The 18702-nt window shown below is 45.3% G+C and overlaps 1 protein-coding gene across 2 annotated transcripts in view; it reads right to left on the bottom strand.

The window, feature by feature from the left end:
• The window catches only part of galnt7 (UDP-N-acetyl-alpha-D-galactosamine: polypeptide N-acetylgalactosaminyltransferase 7), a 138321-nt gene extending 135860 nt beyond the window's left edge, over nucleotides 1-2461 (bottom strand). For both annotated transcript variants that reach the window (XM_078561451.1, XM_078561442.1), the window contains exon 1: nucleotides 2236-2461. In XM_078561451.1, coding sequence (XP_078417577.1) covers nucleotides 2236-2364 — 129 coding nt within the window. In that variant the 5' untranslated portion in view covers nucleotides 2365-2461. The remainder of the gene's footprint in view (nucleotides 1-2235) is intronic.
• Nucleotides 2462-18702: the final 16241 nt, after the last annotated feature.

Here is an 18702-nt window from a genome sequence, read left to right as displayed (position 1 = left end):
TTACGAAAGGTATCATCGGGTTTCCAACCAATAGTAGAAGAAACATCAATAAGACTTCCTTTTTGAAAATGAATTCAGACTATGAGAATAGGAAAAAAACAATTTCCACTCAAGATGCAATGATTAAAACTAGCAGTCTGAATCCATTGCTTGATCTGCAGGAAAGGTTTACATAACTCAACACAGAAACCCACATACACTGACCGGCAAGTGGTAGGAAAAGGCAGAACTACACTGGATATATTTGCAGCAAGCAGAAAGACAGTACCAAATACAAACATAGAAAATTACTGGCACCAAGTACTTGCAAGAAAGGATAAAACTGTCATCTGACGAGTGCAGATGATCTATACTACAGCAGAGCCAGATCACTTACATCCATCAAATGAAACCGAAAATTACATTACAGCCTTGAAATAGTTCCCTGTATGTGTAGTTATTTATAATGAGGACAAATGGTTTGTTGCAATAAAATAAATGCCAATATCATAGAGGCAAGTGCAGTATCTCTCAGGCTGAGCCTCAGTCGAATATTTCTCTATCCTTTTGTTACCGTCATGCATATTCATGTCGCCATTTCTGCTCAGTCTACCTGCTCAGACCATCATTATGTTCATTAAAAAGTTGACCACTGGGGCTTCAAGCAAAGTTGCACACTCGGATACTATGCCTTGTGTTGAAAATCATGGTATTTGTCACAGGATGTGCCACCATGTCAAATCACTTGCCTTTTAAAAAATATTTGAAACAGGGAATGGGGGAAGAGGGAAGGAAGATTCTAGATCTGGTTACTGCAGATGCCAAACCTCCAAAGATCACATTATATAATGAATACATGATAAATTTAACAAAACAATTGACTTCAAGAGAATTCTAACTTAAGTGTATTTAAAAAATCTTCCACATAACGCAAGAGGTAGTCTAATATGTTGCTCATGTCTGAGAATGATTAACAAATCAACATTTCGAGTTTCCTACAATTCACAGCATAAAAATTCTCAGAATTCTTCACCTGGTGACCATGAAAGCTTGATGACATTTGATATCCCCAATTTATATTTGATAAGCCTACAAGTGACTTGCTGACCTAAGATTAATTCTTAGGTAAAAAAGAATAAATGAAGCAAAACAACAGACATGTTTTCTTATAAATGTGTCCATCCACGAAGTAGTGGGGTTTATTAAACCAAAGTTATAATCTAATTGAATGCAACAGATTACAGTGCCTCCTACTGTCTATCACAGTGAAGTCCTCTGAAAGAATCAAATAGCAAAATGTAAGTGGCAGCATGACTGTCTTCTGCTGGGGCTGGGTGGGGAAGGAAGAAAAAAAAATCAAACTTTCCTCTTCAAAAAGGACAAAAGCACTATTCCTGAGGGATTAAAGCTAACTGGCATAAACTCAAGGAAGTGGGGGGGGGGGGGGGGAGAGAACAGATTTATAGTTATTCTGCGCAAAGGGCTCAAAACAACAATTATTCTTTGCTAGTGGAGAATAATAGCCATTCAACCTGACTTCTATAAAGTGAGGCACTGTACTGCTGGCTTGGGGGGTATGGCTTGAAAGAAAAAAAAATAGATTAGATGAACAGAAGGGGGGGGGTTGGGATTTAAAATATTTTAAATTAACCCTTTCAATTTTCTTTAGAAAAAGGAACCCAAGTGCTGACACCACACAAGAATGTCAGGGCAGTTACAGGAGAGGGCTGAAAAGCAAAGGGACTCAAAAAAAAATCAATTCAGAGCATGCACCATGGTAAACCAGACCTTCAAGACGTTTTCACATCCTCCCCCATCCACCTAATACCTTCTCAGGAAAGCGCTTGAAACTCGTACCTTAACTCACAGCCACATCCTGGGGCCTGAAGCCAGGCCTCACAGCTTCATCTGGTCTAATTTTGAACCGTTAGTTTGATGTGTTTGCTGCCAAAAACCAACCACCCCCTCCCCCACCCCCACCCCCCTGCAAACAATAAATTAGGTAGAAAACAAAAATTAGGTTAATAAAAAAAAACCGATTGCTTTTTTTTTCCCTAGCTGAGGGGGGGGGGAGGTTATTATAAATAAATAAACAAACAGACAAGAGTCTAGACTGGCTGCAGAGGGAGCCGCCTGCAACGCCCCCCGCCCCCCCCCCCCCCCGGTCGCCATGGCAACCCCGCCAGTAACGGGCCGCCATCTCCAAGCCTCGAGAAGGGCTCCCTTCCCCCCTCCCTCACCGACATATTCACTCACCATCTGCCGCCCGAAGGGGTTGTTCTCGTCGCTTTGGGATGAGAGGAGCTTGGACCAGAGCCCCATCAGCGCCAGGAAAGTCCCGATGATCAGCAAACTCCGTAAGAGGAAGCCCACTTTCACCCTCATTGCTCCCTCACTCCCCTCTCTGTGTGTGTGTGTGGTGTGAGAGCTGAGGTAACTTCAACTTTACAAATCTGCTCCACCTCTCTCTCTCTCCCCCTCCCTCTCTCTCTCTATGTATATGTTCCTACACTGAAAATAAATATTTGCATTGACCGAGGAGGAGGATTAAAAACGATTTTTTTTAAAAATAAAAAATGACATGTAATTCCAAATGTGGGAGATATTTACAAAAATAATACTTTCAGGTTTTTTTTTGGGGGGTGGGGTGGGGTGGGGGAAGAAAGGCTTTTCCCGTGGCTGATTTCTTTTTTTTTCTCTTTCTCCTCTTTCGGTTTTGATCGCCTTCCTACTTATAACAGGTTTCACGCACTGCTGCCCCCTCTAGCTCTCCAGCAACACGTGCACCGCCCCTTCTTTCTTCCCTTCCTTCCTCTTTCTTTGCTCTCTCTCTCCCTTTCCCTTTCTTTGCTCTTCAATCCCTCTGTCGGTTGTGCCGTTAATTACCTTTGGCTCTAATGCCACACATGACGTTGGAAGGCTCTACTACGCCACAAACACCAACCCCACCCCCCCCTTACCCTCTTTCCCTTCCCCTCCCAGGTCTGTGGGTGCTGGTTGATTTAATTCGGTTATAAAATCAACACCAGTTCTTTCATCTGTCAGTCCATGGATGCAGCAACTTTCATTCCCCTTGCTGTCAACAAATTCAGGGTGCTGCTTTCAGTTCTTTGCCTTCTTCCCTTTGGAGGAGGGTGTGTAATAGAGGGAGGAGATCACCCCCTGCCTGACAAGCCCCAACATGAACTGCCCCCCCCATTTTTTTTTTTTGCTAGTCAATAAAGGTGGATCGCCTTACAGCAGGAGGGCTTTTTTTTTTGGGCTCCCACGAGAGGCAACATTCAAGCACGATGGGATGAACGTCCTTCTGTGCTGCGTCCTGCTATGATAGAATGTTGGGACAGGGGGATCAGCAAAACAATCCCTCAAGTCAGAACCAGAGCGGAAGTCTTCACTCCTCAGGACTGCCTGGAGCACCTTCTGACAACAGAGGCAGGAAAAATATCACACCCACCACAGAAATCAGGTGTGCCAGAGATACCTTGTTCAATTACTCTGTCTTTCTTCCTTATGGTCGATGTAAACATCAAATATAGTTTTTGATTCTGGACTCAACTATTCCAATGCATTCTTGGCTGGTTTCCCACATTCTACCCTCCATATTGCTGAAAAAAAGAGACATGCCTAAGCTTTTTGTCTTGCACTTACTACCAATGGACTATTCTACCCTCCGTAAACTTGAGGTTATCCAAAATTCTGCTGCCTGTGCCTTAACTCACAGTAAGTCCCGGCCCTCTAACATCTCAGTGCTCCTGGTCAAACAACGTCTTTATTTTAAAATTCTCATCCTTGTTTTTGGATCCCACCCTAGCCTTGCCCCATTCTATCTCTGTAACCTCCTCCAGCCCCACAACCCTCTGAGGTTACTGCACTCTTTTTTTTTCAATATTCTTTTTTGGGACATGGGCATCACTGGCAAGGCCAGCATTTGTTGCACATCACTAATCGCCCTTGAACTGAGTGGCTTGTTAAGCCATTTCAGAGGGAAGTTAAGAGCCATAAGACATAGAGGCAGAAATTAGGCCATTTGACCCATCGAGTCTGCTCTGCCATTCAATCATGGCTGATAAGTTTCTCAACCCCATTCTCCCGCCTTCTCCCCGTAACCTTTGATCCCCTTACCAATCAATAACCTATCTATCTCAGTCTTAAATACACTCAATGACCTAGCCTCCACAGCCTTCTGTGGCAATGAATTCCATAGATTCACCACTCTCTGGTTAAAGAAGTTTCTCCTCATCTCTCTTCTAAAAGGTCTTCCCTTTACTCTGAGGCTGTGCCCTCGGGTCATAGTCTCTCCTACTAATGGAAACATCTTCCCCATGTCCACTCTATCCAGGCCTTTCAGTATTCTGTAAGTTTCAATCAGATCCCCCTCATCCTTCTAAACTCCATCGAGTATAGACCCAGAGTCCTCAAACGTTCCTCATATGTTAAGCCTTTCATTCCTGGGATCATTCTCGTGAACCTTCTCTAGACGCTCTCCAGGGCCAGCACATCCTTCCTGAGATACGGGGCCCAAAATTGCTCACAATATTCTAAATGTGGTCTGACCAGAGCCTTATAAAGCCTCAGCAGCACATCCCTGCTTTTATATTCTAGTCCTCTGGAAATAAATGCCAACATTGCATTTGCCTTCCTAACTACCGCATCAACCTGCAAGTTAACCTTAAGAGAATCCTGGACTAGGACTCCCAAGTCCCTTTGCACTCCAGATTTCTGAATTCTCTCCCCATTTAGAAAATAGTCTATGCCTCTATTCTTCCTACCAAAGTGCATGACCTCACACTTGCCCACGTTGTATTCCATCTGCCACTTCTTTGCCCATTCTCCTAACCTGTCCAAATCCTTCTGCAGCCTCCCCGCCTCCGCAATACTACCTGTCCCTCCACCTATCTTTGTATCATCTGCAAACTTAGCCAGGATGCCCTCAGTTCCTTCATCTAGATCAGTAATGTATAAAGTGAAAAGTTGTGGTCCCAACACTGACCCCTGCTACTAGTCACCGGCCGCCATCCTGAGAAGGACCCCCTTATTCCCCACTCTCTGCCTCCTGCCAGACAGTCAATCTTCTATCCATGCTAGTACCTTGCCTCTAACACTATGGGCTCTTATCTTACTGAGCAGCCTCCTGTGCGGCACCTTGTCAAAGGCCTTCTGGAAGTCCAAGTAGATAACATCCATTGGCTCTCCTTTGTCTAACCTACTCGTTACCTCCTCAAAGAATTCTAACAGATTTGTCAGGCATGACCTCCCCTTGATGAAACCATGCTGACTTTGCCCGATTTTGCCATGCACTTCCAAGTATTCTGAAATCCCATCCTTAATAATGGACTCTAAAATCTTACCAATGACCGAGGTCAGGCTAATCGGCCTGTAATTTCCCGTCTTTTGCCTCACTCCCTTCTTAAACAGGGGGGTTACATTAGCGATTTTCCAGTCCTCTGGGACCCTCCCTGACTCCAGTGATTCTTGAAAGATCACCACTAACGCCTCCACTATCTCTTCAGCTATCTCCTTCAGAACTCTGGGGTGTAATCCATCTGGTCCAGGTGATTTATCCATCTTCAGACCTTTTAGTTTTCCTAGCACATTCTCCTTGGTAATGGCCACCATACTCATCTCTGCCTCCTGACTCTCTTGAACTTTGGGGAATGTCAGTCGTGTCTTCCACTGTGAAGACTGATGCACAGTACCTATTCAGTTCCTCCGCCATCTCTTTGATCCCCACTACTACTTCTCCAGCGTTATTTTCCAGCGGCCCAATGTCCACTTTTGCCTCTCTCTTACCCTTTATATATCTAAAAAAACTCTTGCAATCTTCTTTTATATTACTGGCTAGTTTACCCTCATATTTAATCTTCTCCCTCCTTATTTCTTTTCAGTTGTCCTCTGTTGGTCTTTGTTGGCTTCCCAATCCCCTGGTTTCCCACTGCTCTTCGCCGCATTGTATGCTTTCTCGTTAGCTTTTACGCTGTCCCTGACTTCCCTTGTCAGCCATGGTTGCCTCGTCCTCCCTTTAGTATGCTTCTCTTCCTAGGGATGAATTTTTGCTCTGTTTCCCAAATTACTCCCAGAAACTCCTGCCATTGCTGTTCCACTATCTTTCCTGCTAGGCTCCTCTCCCAGTCAATTCTGGCCAGCTCCTCCCTCATGCCTCTGTAGTTGCCTTTATTCAACTGTAATACCATTACATCTGATTCCAGCTTTTTCCTCTCAAATTGCAGGGTAAATTCTATCATATTATGGTCACTTCCTCCTAAGGGTTCCTTCACCTTAAGCTCCCTTATCAAATTTGCCTCATTGCACATCACTAAATCTAGAATTGCCTGTTCCCTAGTGGGCTCCACCACAAGCTGCTCCAAAAAGCCATTTCGTAGACATTCCACAAATTCCTTTTCTTGGGATCCACTACCAACCTGATTTTCCCAGTCTATCTGCATATTGAAATCCCCCATGATCACTGTAACCTTGCCTTTCTTACACGCCTTTTCTATCTCCTGGTGTATCTTGTGCCCCACATCCTGACTACTGTTTGGAGGCCTGTACATAACTCCCATTATGTTTTTTTTACCTTTGCGGTTCCTCAATTCTACCCACACAGATTCTACATCACCTGACCCTACATCATTTCTTGCTATCGATTTAATTTCATTTCTTACTAACAAAGCAACCCCACCCCCTCTGCCAACCTGCCTATCTTTTCGATAGGATGTATATCCTTGGATATTTAGCTCCCAGTCCTGATCCCCTTGCAGCCTTGTCTCCGTAATGCCCACCACATCATACCTGCCAATTTCAATCTGCGCCACAAGCTCATTTACCTTATTTCGTATACTGCGTGCATTCAGATACAACACCTTCAGTCCTGTATTTCCCGTCCCCTTTCTCATTGTCGTCCCTTTATCTGATGTGCTTGAAGTTAGATTCCTAGCCCTTTCCAAACACTCTGTCCTATTTTGTGTTCTGGAGACTTTAATAGCCTTTCCTGGGCTCTCCTTTCTTTTCAGTTTTTTCATAATTTTCCATGAAGTTGAATCCACCCCCCCCCACACGCTAACCTGCTGCTTTGTTTCCCATTAGTCATACTTCTTGGAGTTTTACCCTTCCCTCCACCTCCACTTTCTAGTTTAAAGTCTTGTTGACCACCCTATTTACCCTTTTCGTTAGAACATTGGTCCAAGTTCGGTTCAGGTGGAGACCGTCCCAACGGTACAGATCCCTCCTGTTCCAATACTGATGCCAGTGCCCCACGAAATGGAACCCCTCTTTCCTGCACCAATCCTTTAGCCACGTGTTTACTTCCCTTATTCTTGCGCCCCTATGCCAATTTGCACGTGGCTCGGGTAGTAATCCGGAGAGCCAACCATATTGCTGTGTGTCTTGAGTCACACATAGGCCAGACCAGGTAAGGATGGCATATTTCCTTTCCAAAAGGGGTATTAGTGAACCAGTTGGGATTGTATGACAATCAGAGATAGTTGCCATTGTCACCATTACTGAGACAGGCTTTATATTCCAGATTTATTAACAATTTAAATTTCACCAGCCACTATGGTAGGATATGAACCCATGTCCCCAGAACATTACATGAGCCTCTGCATCACTATTCCAGTGACATTACCAGTACACCACCCTAGTGCACTCCCAATTATAATTGATCCACAGTTGGTGGCCGTGCCTTCAGTTGCCTATACCTCTCTGCCTCGCTTTTCTCTTTTTAGACACTTAAACAATACATCTTTGACCAAGTCCCTTGGGACATTTCATTATGTTAAAGGTGCTACATAAATATAAGATGCTGTTGTAGGAGGGTTGATCAGGAAGTTCGCAGATGACACAAAAATTGGTGGGGTGGTAAAGAGTGAGGAGGATAGCCTTAGATTACAGGAGGATATAGACGGGCTGGTCAGATGGGCTGATCAGTGGCAAATGGAATTTAATCTGGATAAGTGTGAGGTGATGCATTTGGGCAGGACAAACAAGGCACGGGAATACCCTGGGAAGTACGGAGGATCAGAGGGACCTTGGTGTGCATGTCCACCGGTCCCTTAAGGTAGTGGGATAGGCAGATAAGGTGGTTAAGAAGGCACATGGTATATTTGCCTTTATTAGCCAAGGTATAGAATATAAGAGCAGGGAGGTTATGCTGGAACTGTATAAAATGCTGGTTTGGCCACGGCTGGAGTATTGCGTGCAGTTCTGGAATCCACATTATAGAAAGGATGTGATTGCACTAGAGAGAATGCAGAGGAGATTTATCAGGATGTTGCCTGGGCTGGAGAGTTTTAGTTATGAGGAGAGATTGGGTAGACTAGGGTTATTTTCCTTGGAGCAGAGGAAATTGAGGGGGGACATGATTGAGGTGTATAAAATTATGAGGGGCATAGATAGGTTAGACAGGAAGGAACTTTTCCCCTTGGTGGAGGGATCAATAACCAGGGGGCATGGATTTAAGGTAAGGGACAAGAGGTTTAGAGGGGATGTGAGGAAGAAATTTTTCACCCAGAGTGCGGTGGGAATCTGGAACTCACTACCTGAAAGGGTGGTAAAGGCAGAAAGCCTCATAACATTTAAGAAGTATTTGGATGTACACTTGCGATGCCATGGCATACAAGGCTATGGGCCTAGTGCTGGAAAATGGGATTAGAATAGTTAGGTACTTGTTTGACCGGCGCAGACTCGATGGGCCAAAGGGCCTTTTTCTGTGCTGTAGACCTCTATGACTCTATGACTCAGTTGGCTTAGCCAGATACTTTTCCTGACAATCAATGATCGATTCCTGCCACCATTATAAGACAAGTTTTCAATTTCAGATTTATTAATTTGGAATTTTATATTCCATCTGCTATGGTGTGAATTGAACCCATGTCCCTGGAGCATTTGCCTAGGTCTCTGGAGTACTTGCCTAGTGACATTACCACCAATCCACCATCTGTGGAATGCATTGAGAGCGATGGAAGCACATTCAATAATGAATGACTTTCAACAGGGAGCTGGCTAAATGCTTGAAAAGGAAAAATGGTGGGGAAAGAATTGGGGAGTGAGATTAACTGGATAACTCTTGCAAAGAATCTGTATAGGCACGATGGGCTGAAAGATCTCCTTCTGTGCTGCGTGATTCCATGACATGCAAGAAATTTTTAGGCTCATCGTGCATCTATGACTTGGTAAAAGCCATTTCTGCAGTCATTTGCAAACTACCCTTAAATGTACATTAACAGTCGTTGTGTTTTCATAGTATACAGTATCTAAAAAACAATGTGGGTAAATCAACAAATGCAAACCTTTTAAAAAGCATTGTCAGGTCACCATGTCTAAACCCATCTGATTAATGGTGCAAGACTAGTTATAAAAGCTCACCCCTTTTGGACCTGCTTGTGCTGCAGTTTCATACTGGCATCAATATTGTAAATCAGGAAATGGGAGCACTGCCAGCATAAAGACTTCAATATGTAGGCAGTGTAGTATGACACTAGTTACTTTTCAGTCTGAAATAATGCATTTCGTCGTGCTGAGATTTACTTTAGAAGCAGACCCATTGTGTGTTGAAATTGCGGTTTGAAGTCATTCCAGTCTGTACCTGGAACAAACAAGATCACAAAAGCTCCCACTCAATTATATGATTTTAACCCTTAGATTGCCAACAGCTCTGAATCATGAGTTCCATGGGACAGCCATTTTCAAAAGATTTTAGATTGTGAGTTTTGGTGCCCCAAAAGCCTCCAATATTAATGTAATATTCTGATGTCAGAAATAAAGGATATTTCTTAAATGGTGAGAAACTAGGAAGTTTTGATGTCCCAAGGGACCAGGATGTTCTTGTTCATAAGTCACTGAAAGCTAACATGCAGGTGCAACAAGGAATTAGAAAGGCAAATGGTATGTTGGCCTTTATCGCAAGAGGATTTGAGTACAGGAGTAAAGAAGTCTTACTGCAATTGTATAGATCCTTGGTGTGACCGTGCTTGGGGTATAGTGTACAGTTTTGGTGTCCTTATCTAAGGAAGGACATGCTTGCTGTGGAGGGAGTGCAACAAAGGTTCACCAGACTGATTCAGGAATGGCGGATTTTCTTATGAGGAGAGATTGAGGAGACTAGGCCTGTATTCTCTAGAGTTTAGAAGAGTGAGAGATGATCTCATTGAAGCATACAAAATTCTTACAGGTGCAACAGGGTAGATGCAGGAAGGGGCCTAGAACCAAGGGGGACAGTCTCAGAATAAGGGGCAGGCCATTTAGGACTGAGATGTGGAGGAATTTCTTCACTCAGAGGGTGGTGAATCTTTGGAATTCTCTACCCCAGAGGGCTGTGGAAGCTCCGTCATTGAGTATGTTCAAGACTGAGATCGATAGATTTCTAGATATTAAAGGATATGGAGGTAGTGCAGGAAAATGGCATTGAGGCAGAAAATCAGCCATGATCTAGATGAATGGTGAGCAGGTTCGAGGAGCCAAATGACCTACTTCTGCTCCTGTGTTCCTCAGTTCAACAGAAGTTTTATGATTGTGATAATAGTATCTTGATTAAAAAGTGTCCGCTGAGGCTTAAAAGCAAAATACTGCGGATGCTGAAATCTGAAACAAAAACAGAAAATGCTGGAAAAACTCAGCAGGTCTGACAGCATCTGTGGAGAGAGAAATAGAGTTGACGTTTCGAGTCTGTACGACTCTCCTAAAGAGCCAGGAGTGGCTCAGAGTTAGGAGTGGTAAGAGGTTCAAGCCCCATGCTGAGACTTGAGCACAAACATCTGGGCTGACATTCCAGGGCAGTACTGAGGGACTGCTACACTGATGGAGATGTCACCTTTCCGATGAGGCATTAAACCAAGGTCCTCTTGGGTGGATGTAAAATATCTGATGACAGCATTTTGAAGAAGAACACGGGAGTTATCCCTGATGTCCTGGCCAATATTCATCAGCCAACAGCACTCAAAAAATTCTGCTGTTCATTTAATTATTCCTGCCTTCTACCCTTATCAGACCTTACCTTTTGTTTTTTCCTCTCCTCTCCCCACTATCCTGGTTTCAGGATTTGTTTAAAACCTGTTATATCTGCCACATTTTCCAGTTCTGATGATGGGTCACTAGCCTGAAATGTTAACTCTCTTTTTCTCTCTCAACAAATGCTTCAGATTTCTAGCATCTGCAGTATTTTGCCTTTGTATCACTAAAACAGATGACCTGGTCATTATCGTGTTGCTGTTTTAGAGAGCTTTCTGGGGGCAAATTGGCAGTTGGGTTTCCTTTTTTTCAACAATGATTATAATTCAAAAGTGCTTTGACCTTGCTCCAAATCTAAACCATTGCAGTTAAAAAAAAGGTAAAAAAAACTTCTCTTCTGTTTTCCCAATCCTCCTGCCTCTTTTTTTCTGGGTTGTAAAATTCAGAATGGGTATAGCTCTAGGAGTACTACCTGCACAGCTGTAGTTCACATTTGTGACCATGTGTCTGAACATGGCATGCTATTGCAGCCTGATCCTATCCTCTTGGCATCCATCCTCATCTCATGACTATTGCACTCCTACATGTCCAACTATAGACATTTAGTGGTTATACTTCTAGACTATCAACTAATTTCATTAAAGACTTTCAGGAAAGTGTCGGCTTTACAGGACTCTACTTCAGCACTTTGTGATAGTTCTTAATGCCATCTGGAATGGCCTTGCAAGCCACTAGGTTGCAACAAAGTTCAAAAATAAGGATTAAATTTAGCTGCTACAGTAGTTCAAGGAGATGGCCCACTATTTTTGACAGTTACAGTGATACAGAAGTGGGATGTCCAAGGAAATTTAGGACAGTTATGTTCTGTTTGTATTTTGATATTCCTTGATTTTATATAAGGTATATAGCAAACCTTATAGCAATGTCAGAAGCAGCAAAGTAAAACATTGGCTGGAGCACAGGGAGTGGTGGCCATACCCTTTAATTTTTTTTTAATTGAGTGCTGGGCAGTTTGTTAAATATGCAACCCCTTTAAATTCTTTTTTAAGTGCCATGCACTTGCAGTAAATTAAAGGGGCGAATTTATGCGCTGTCTTCATGGGAACTTTTGGGCTATGCAGCCATGCAGCTTAGAGGGTACATTTGTGGGGGTGGGTGGCAGGGCTGAGGTGGGGAGCGGGCAGGGAATTCTCCACACAAGAAGAGCAGATGGGAGGTGGAAAACTGAAGTACCTCCGTGCCATTACTGGTGGATGTGTTTACATAGGTAGTCTCCTTTATAAATATGGGCATAGGAATTCATAATGGAAATGCTGACACAAAAGTTTGACAATAGGGCGGAAGACTTTGTAGGCAAGAAGTGGATAAAGACAGAAGATTTTGGGGTATTAATAAAGACTTGGTAGGCCAGAAGATTGGAAAAATTTTAGAAATCAGCAAAGTTTGACCAAAATAATAGTAAAGAGGGAGTAATTGGAGTATGAGAGGAAATGAGCAAGAAATATAAAAACAGACAATAGAAGCTTCTACAAGTATATAAAAAGGAAAAGAGTAGTGAGAGTCAGCATTGGCCCCCTAGAGTGTGAGACTGGAAAATTAATAATGGGAAACGAGGAAATGGCAGAGACTTTGAACAAGTATTTTATATCTGTCTTCACAGTACAAGACACAAAAAAGCATCCCAAGAATAGTACAAAAGCTGGAAGCAAAACAAACTTAAAAGAACCATTATCACCGGAGAAAAAGTATTAGGAAAACTAATGGCACTAAAGGCTGACATGTCTCTGGACCTGCTGGCCTGCAAACTCAGGTCTTAAAAATAAGTGGCTGCAGAGATGGTGGATGCGTTGGTGTAACCTTCCATAATTCCCTACATTCTGGAAAGGTCCCAGCAGATTAGAAAACCATAAATGTAACACTACTATTCAAGCAATGAGGGAGACAGAAAGCCTAACATCTGTTATTGGGAAAATGCTAGAATCCATTATTAAGGGAGTAGTAGTTGGACATTTAGAAAATCGCAACATAATCAGATAGAGTTAACATGATTTATGGAAGGGAAATCATGCTTGACAAATTTATTGGAGTTCTTTGAGAATGCAACAAGCAGGGTGGATAAATGGGAACCAATAGTTGTAGTGAATTTGAACTTCCAAAAGGCATTGATAAGGTGCCACATAAATGTTACAGCATAACAGAAGAGCTCATGGTGTTGGAGGTGTTATATTAGCATAGGTAGAGGATTGGCTAACTAACAGGAAACATAGTCAGGATAATTGGGTCATTTTCAGGTTGGGGCAAACTAAATAGGAGAGTGTGACAGGGAACAGAACTGGGGTATCAACTCTTTAGGATCTATATTAATGACTTGGCAGATGGACTATAATGTGGGAACGAGGTTGTCCACGTTGGCAGGAAGAATAAAAAAGCAGAATATTCTTTAAATGGCGAGACACAGCAGAATGTTGCAGTACAGAGGGATCTAGGTGTCCTTGGATGTAAATCACAAAAGTTAGTATGCAGGCACAGCAAGTAACTAGAAAGGCAAATGGACTGTTGGCCTTTATTGCAAGGGGAATGGAGTATAGTAGGGAAGTCTTGCTACAGCTGTACAGGGCATGGCGAGACTGTACCTGGGGTACTGTGTACAGTTTCGATCTTCTTAAGAAGGGATATGCTAGCAGTTCAGAGAAAGTCACTAGGTTGATTCCTGGGATGAAGGGATTCTCTTATGAGGAAAGGTTGAGCAAGTTTGGCTCATTGGAGTTTAGAAGAATGAGAGGTGACCTTATTGAAACATATAAGATTCTGAGGGGACATAACAGGGTCGCTGCTGAGAAGATGATCTCTCTTGTAGGGGAATCTAGAACTAGGGGCCACAGCTTAAATCCCATTTAAGACGGAGCTGAGGAGGAATTTCTTCTGTCAGAGGGTCGTTAGTCTTTTGAATTCTCTTTCACAGAGAGCAGTAGAGGCTGGGTCACTAAATATATTCAAGGCAGAGTTAGGCAAATTTTTGATCGATGAGAGAGTTAAGGGTTATTGGTGACAGGAAGGAAAGTGGAATTAAGGCCACAGTCAAATCAGCCATGATCTTGTTGAATAGTGGAGCAGTCTCGATGGGCTGAATGACCTACTCCTGCTCCTATTTCTTATGACCTTATTAAATAGCTGGAGCAGGAATAGCTGCAAGTAATTAAAAATGTCACCATAACCCAGTTGGCTTAATAATGTCTTTTAGAGACACCCTTTACACAGTCTGATCCATATGTGATTTCAGTTCCACTTCAGTGGCATTGTCTGCCCTCCATCAAGTCACAATCTCAGGGCAGCTAGGGATGGGCAATAAACTGGGCCTGGACACCATTGCCCACATCCTGAGAACAATTTGTTTTTTCTTTATTCTTTCATGGGGTGTGGGCGTCGCAAGCATTTGAAGACATCCTGCTTACACTCTCTCCATCTCTATTCATGTAGGACAAGCTGGCACAACAACAGGGAGAGGTTGCAGACTGGTGGAGGAATACCTGAAATCAAGGTCCACACAGACTTTGAAAACAGAGCCATCCAGCTGGCTGGCGAGGATCTGGACTGGTCCTGTGCTGACGGTGAGGTTGGCGGTGTTCTACCAAGTGAAGATCCAGCAGTGCAACATGCATCAGACAACCATACTGTGAGTAATGTGTCCTGTTTCACAGGCCACTGCCATGCACCAGTTATCTCTCCTTGCTTCTGCAGGCACATCTATCAAACGGCCAACAGAGTCCACTACCCGGGCCTCCAAACAAGCCCTGAAGAAACCTCTGATGAGGAATCTGAAGGCACCCTCCTTGAACCCCTGTCAGCGCTCACCCACACCCTCCACCAGTGCAGAGACACACACCTCGGCGGGACCTAGCTTTAGAGTAGCCTCAGGATCACAATCTGGTGAGCACATCACATTTTCTGATCCACAGTAGGCAGCGTCAGGGACTTCCCAGGTTTCTGGCACTTAGAGGACTGCTGGAGGCTAGAAGTTTGCTGATGTCTGAGTCAGATGACGAGCATCTGGACTTGGTCATGTCTCAGTTGCTGGAACTGCAAAGGCATTTTGTGGAACATTAGGAAGGGATGTCCGCTGCACTCCTCAGATTGCAAGGCACGATGGAGAAGTCAGTCCACCTTCAGGCTGAGGTGATAGCGTTGGCTTGCCAACACACCAAGGTCAACGCTGGTAGGTTGGCAGCCGTCATAGAGACCCTGGTCTAGGACATCGCTCCTGCACTGCTGCGCGGGCTGAACGCCATCGCTGATGTCATAGTTGGCCTCCAAATGTGTGTATACGAGAGGGATGAGGGGCAGCTCAATCTAACTTCAGCTACCCCTTCTCCTTCAGGAGTCAGCCAGGGGCCTTGGGCACCCATAGGGAGGAGGATCAGCAGGTGCCCACCCCCCGCTTGCCGGCGCCATCCATCCAGGTGGCTCCAAGAAGGTCTGGCCCATCCGAATCCCCTCTTCCTGTAACCCCAGCAGCTCCAGCTCCACAGCTCGAGGATGGTGCCACTGCCACACAGTAGGTACCCGAAAGCAGGCCGGGGTACTCCAGCTCTTGGCCCTCCTGAGGACGCCCGTCAAGATCAGCACAGATGTGCTGCACAGCCTGCAGGGCGTCACAGTCACCCTGCCTCCACCTCCACTGTGGATGTCTGGGGAGCACCAAGATGTAGCGGCAGGGTTAGGAAAGTTAAGATGATATAGTTGCATAGCCTGGGCACGGGTGTTAATCATTTGTAAATACAGTTCACTCTTATCAATAAACTCCCAAGAATGTCTCCCCGTCTATGACACCTTGTTCTGATGACCAGTGTTCATGTCAGTCAGATGTGAAACCTTTCTGTACAAGATAAAGGCAGGTGTCGGAGTCCAGGGCCCCTTCCCTGTGCTCTGTGCAGCCTTCAGAACAAAGTGATGGTCCAGCCTCACGCTCCCTGGACCACGCTACTGATGGCTGCACCTTGCCGGTGCTTGTCATTGCTGCTAAAATGTAGTGGGCAGGCATCACTGGGTTCTGTCATTCTCTCCGTGTGCTTTCAGCACCTTTAAGGTGGGGCTGGCCCCCATCTCTTCAGCACCTGTGACCAGTGACACTGTGCTCCTGAAGGGCTCAGGTGCTGAAGGTGGACACAGGACCAGGTGCTTTTAAAGTTTCATGGCTGCGTTTCTATGATGTGACCCTGATCACGGAGCGTAAGTGAGCTGCCTTCGGCCAGACAGGAACCAGACATTCTCAGACTCTATGTGAAGATCTATGGAGTGTCCTCACTGCATGTCGTCATCATCCACCTGCGATCGAGCGACTACTAGGGCCTCCATGACAGGAGCATTATCAGAGAGGGTATGTGTGTTGCCAAAACAGACTGGAGTCAAACGTTCATAGATGCAATGTGAAGATCTTATGGTGTCGCCTCACTGTCATATCATCATCATCCTCACAAATCTAGCAGCTATGAGGGCCTCCTGAGCAGGCCTGCCTCGTCTGGCCAGTGCAAGGGCCTCATTGCCGTCATTGTCGCCTTTGAGGACCTCCTCACTCTCATCCCCGTTGACGTCCTTGGCATCGGAGGAGATCTCCAGCTCTTGCATCTCCCCCTTAGCCAGTTGCTCTCCATGTTGCAGCACCAGGTTGTAAAGGGCATGATGATGCATGGCACCTTCTGTGGACTATATTGCAGGGCTCCACCAGACTGGTCCAAGCACCGGAAACTCATCTTCAGCATCCTGGTGGTTTGCTCCTTACAAATTGCGACCTGCAGCATGAGCCTCATTATACCTTCACTCTGCTGCAGCCTGAGACCGTCGCACAGCTGGCATCAGCCATGTCTTCTACAGGCAGCCCTTGTCCCTGAGGAGCCATCCCTGCAGCTTCTGTGGACCCTGGAAGACTTCAGGGATCTGTGAGCGACTAAGAATGTAGGAGTTGTGCACACTCCCTGGAAACCGTGCACCTACCTACAGGATGCATTTGTGATGGTTGCACACCAGTTGCACATTCAGCGAAAGGAATCCCCTTGCGGTTGACATAGTTGACCCTGTGTTGCGATGGAGACCTGAGCGCCACATGAGTGCAATCGATGGCACCCTGTACCTGTGGGAAACCTGTGATCTGGGCATATTGATTCCAGGAATGGAGGGATTTTCTTATGAAGAGAGGTTGAGTAGGTTGGGCCTGTACTCATTGGAGTTTAGGAGAATGAGAGGTGACCTTATTGAATCATGTAAAATTCTTAGGGGGCTTGACAGGGTAGATGCTGAGATGTTGTTTCCCCTTGTAGGAGAGCCTAGGACCAGAGGGCATAATCTCAGAGTAAGGGGTCACCCATTTAAAACAGAGATGAGGAGGAATTTCTTCTCTGAGGGCAGTTAATCTATGGAATTCTTTACCGCAGAGGGCTGTAGAGACTGGGTCGTGGCGGAGATGGACAGATTTTTAATCAGTAAGGGTATCAAGGGTTATGGGAAAAAAGCAGGAAAGTGGAGTTGAGGATTATCAGATCAGTCATGACCTCATTGAATGGCAGAGAAGGCTCAATGGGCCAAATGGCCTACTGCTCCTACATCTTATGGTCTTATTCAATCGCTCTTGCACCCTGGCTCTCCTGGTCCTGGGCAAAATGCATAAAGTTGTGTGCCCTCATGCAGATGGCATCTGTGACCCCATGGATGTATTTGTGGGTGAAGATTTGTGATATCCCACAGAAGTCATCTTTGGAGCCCTGAATGGAGCCACTGGTGTAGAGATTGAGTGCCACTGTCACTTTCACAGCCACTGGCAATGCCTGCCCTCCATATCCCTGTGGCGCCAAATCATGCAGTAGCTGGCAGATGTGAGTGACCAGTTCCCCAGACATGCACAGTCTTCAGTGACACTGGTTCTCGGTCACCTGCAGGAATGAAAGGCAGCATCTATAGACCCTGGGTCTAGCTAGGTGCTGACCAGCAACGGCTTGCTGTGGCTCTTCAGCGGCGTGTGCAGGAGCCCCAGCCACCCCTTGTTCCAGAAGGCCTGCTCCTCCCTCTGCACAGCCAAGCACCTCTGTCACTCTCTTCTCCGTCATCTCCACTCTCTGTATGCACAAGGTACACAGCTGGTTCACCAGGCTCCATGATCCTGATGTAGTCCTTTTGCTGGATGAAAAAGAGAGAAACGTGAGTTAGCTTGGGTATACTAAGAACCTCTCTTGGTTAAGTCTGAAGGCCCCTTAATGCAACCCGGAGAGTGTTGGTCACCATTTAGATGGCCAGAGATTAGTGCGCTGCATGGCTGTCCGAAACCCCACCTTCCTCCGCTCCACTCCACCTGACCGATTGGCAGCAGCTTTGCCCATTGGACTGCATGCTGTGCTCTCAGCTCAGGCATAGGCATTCTCCTAAACCGTGCTCCAAGGCTGCACTGTTAGCTTGAACCATGGGGGAGACTGGTCCAAACCGGGATGATAACATTGCAAGGGGCTGTGAGCGCCTCCAGCAGTGACTGCTCCACAGCCAGCTTTAGCAAGGAGATTGTACAACGTGCCCAGTCATCCAACTGTTCTGCAGTCCATTAAAACACTGATTAGTTTGCAGTCTGTGCCCGAGAGGTGAAAAGCTCTGGAGCATTTGGTGGCACTTTGATGTCTCTGCGTTGCTTGAGTGGGCAAATAGGCTAGAGGCCCAACTCCAATTGTGTCAATGTGGCTGCGCCTGAACTGCCTCAGCTGCAGAGGAATGGTCACTTTATACAAGGTTTTCCTAATGTGTGGC

The sequence above is a fragment of the Cetorhinus maximus genome, chromosome 2 (genome assembly GCF_964194155.1).
Source record: "Cetorhinus maximus chromosome 2, sCetMax3.hap1.1, whole genome shotgun sequence".
Taxonomy (NCBI): domain Eukaryota; kingdom Metazoa; phylum Chordata; class Chondrichthyes; order Lamniformes; family Cetorhinidae; genus Cetorhinus; species Cetorhinus maximus.
This window is presented reverse-complemented; position numbering and strand designations above follow the sequence as displayed.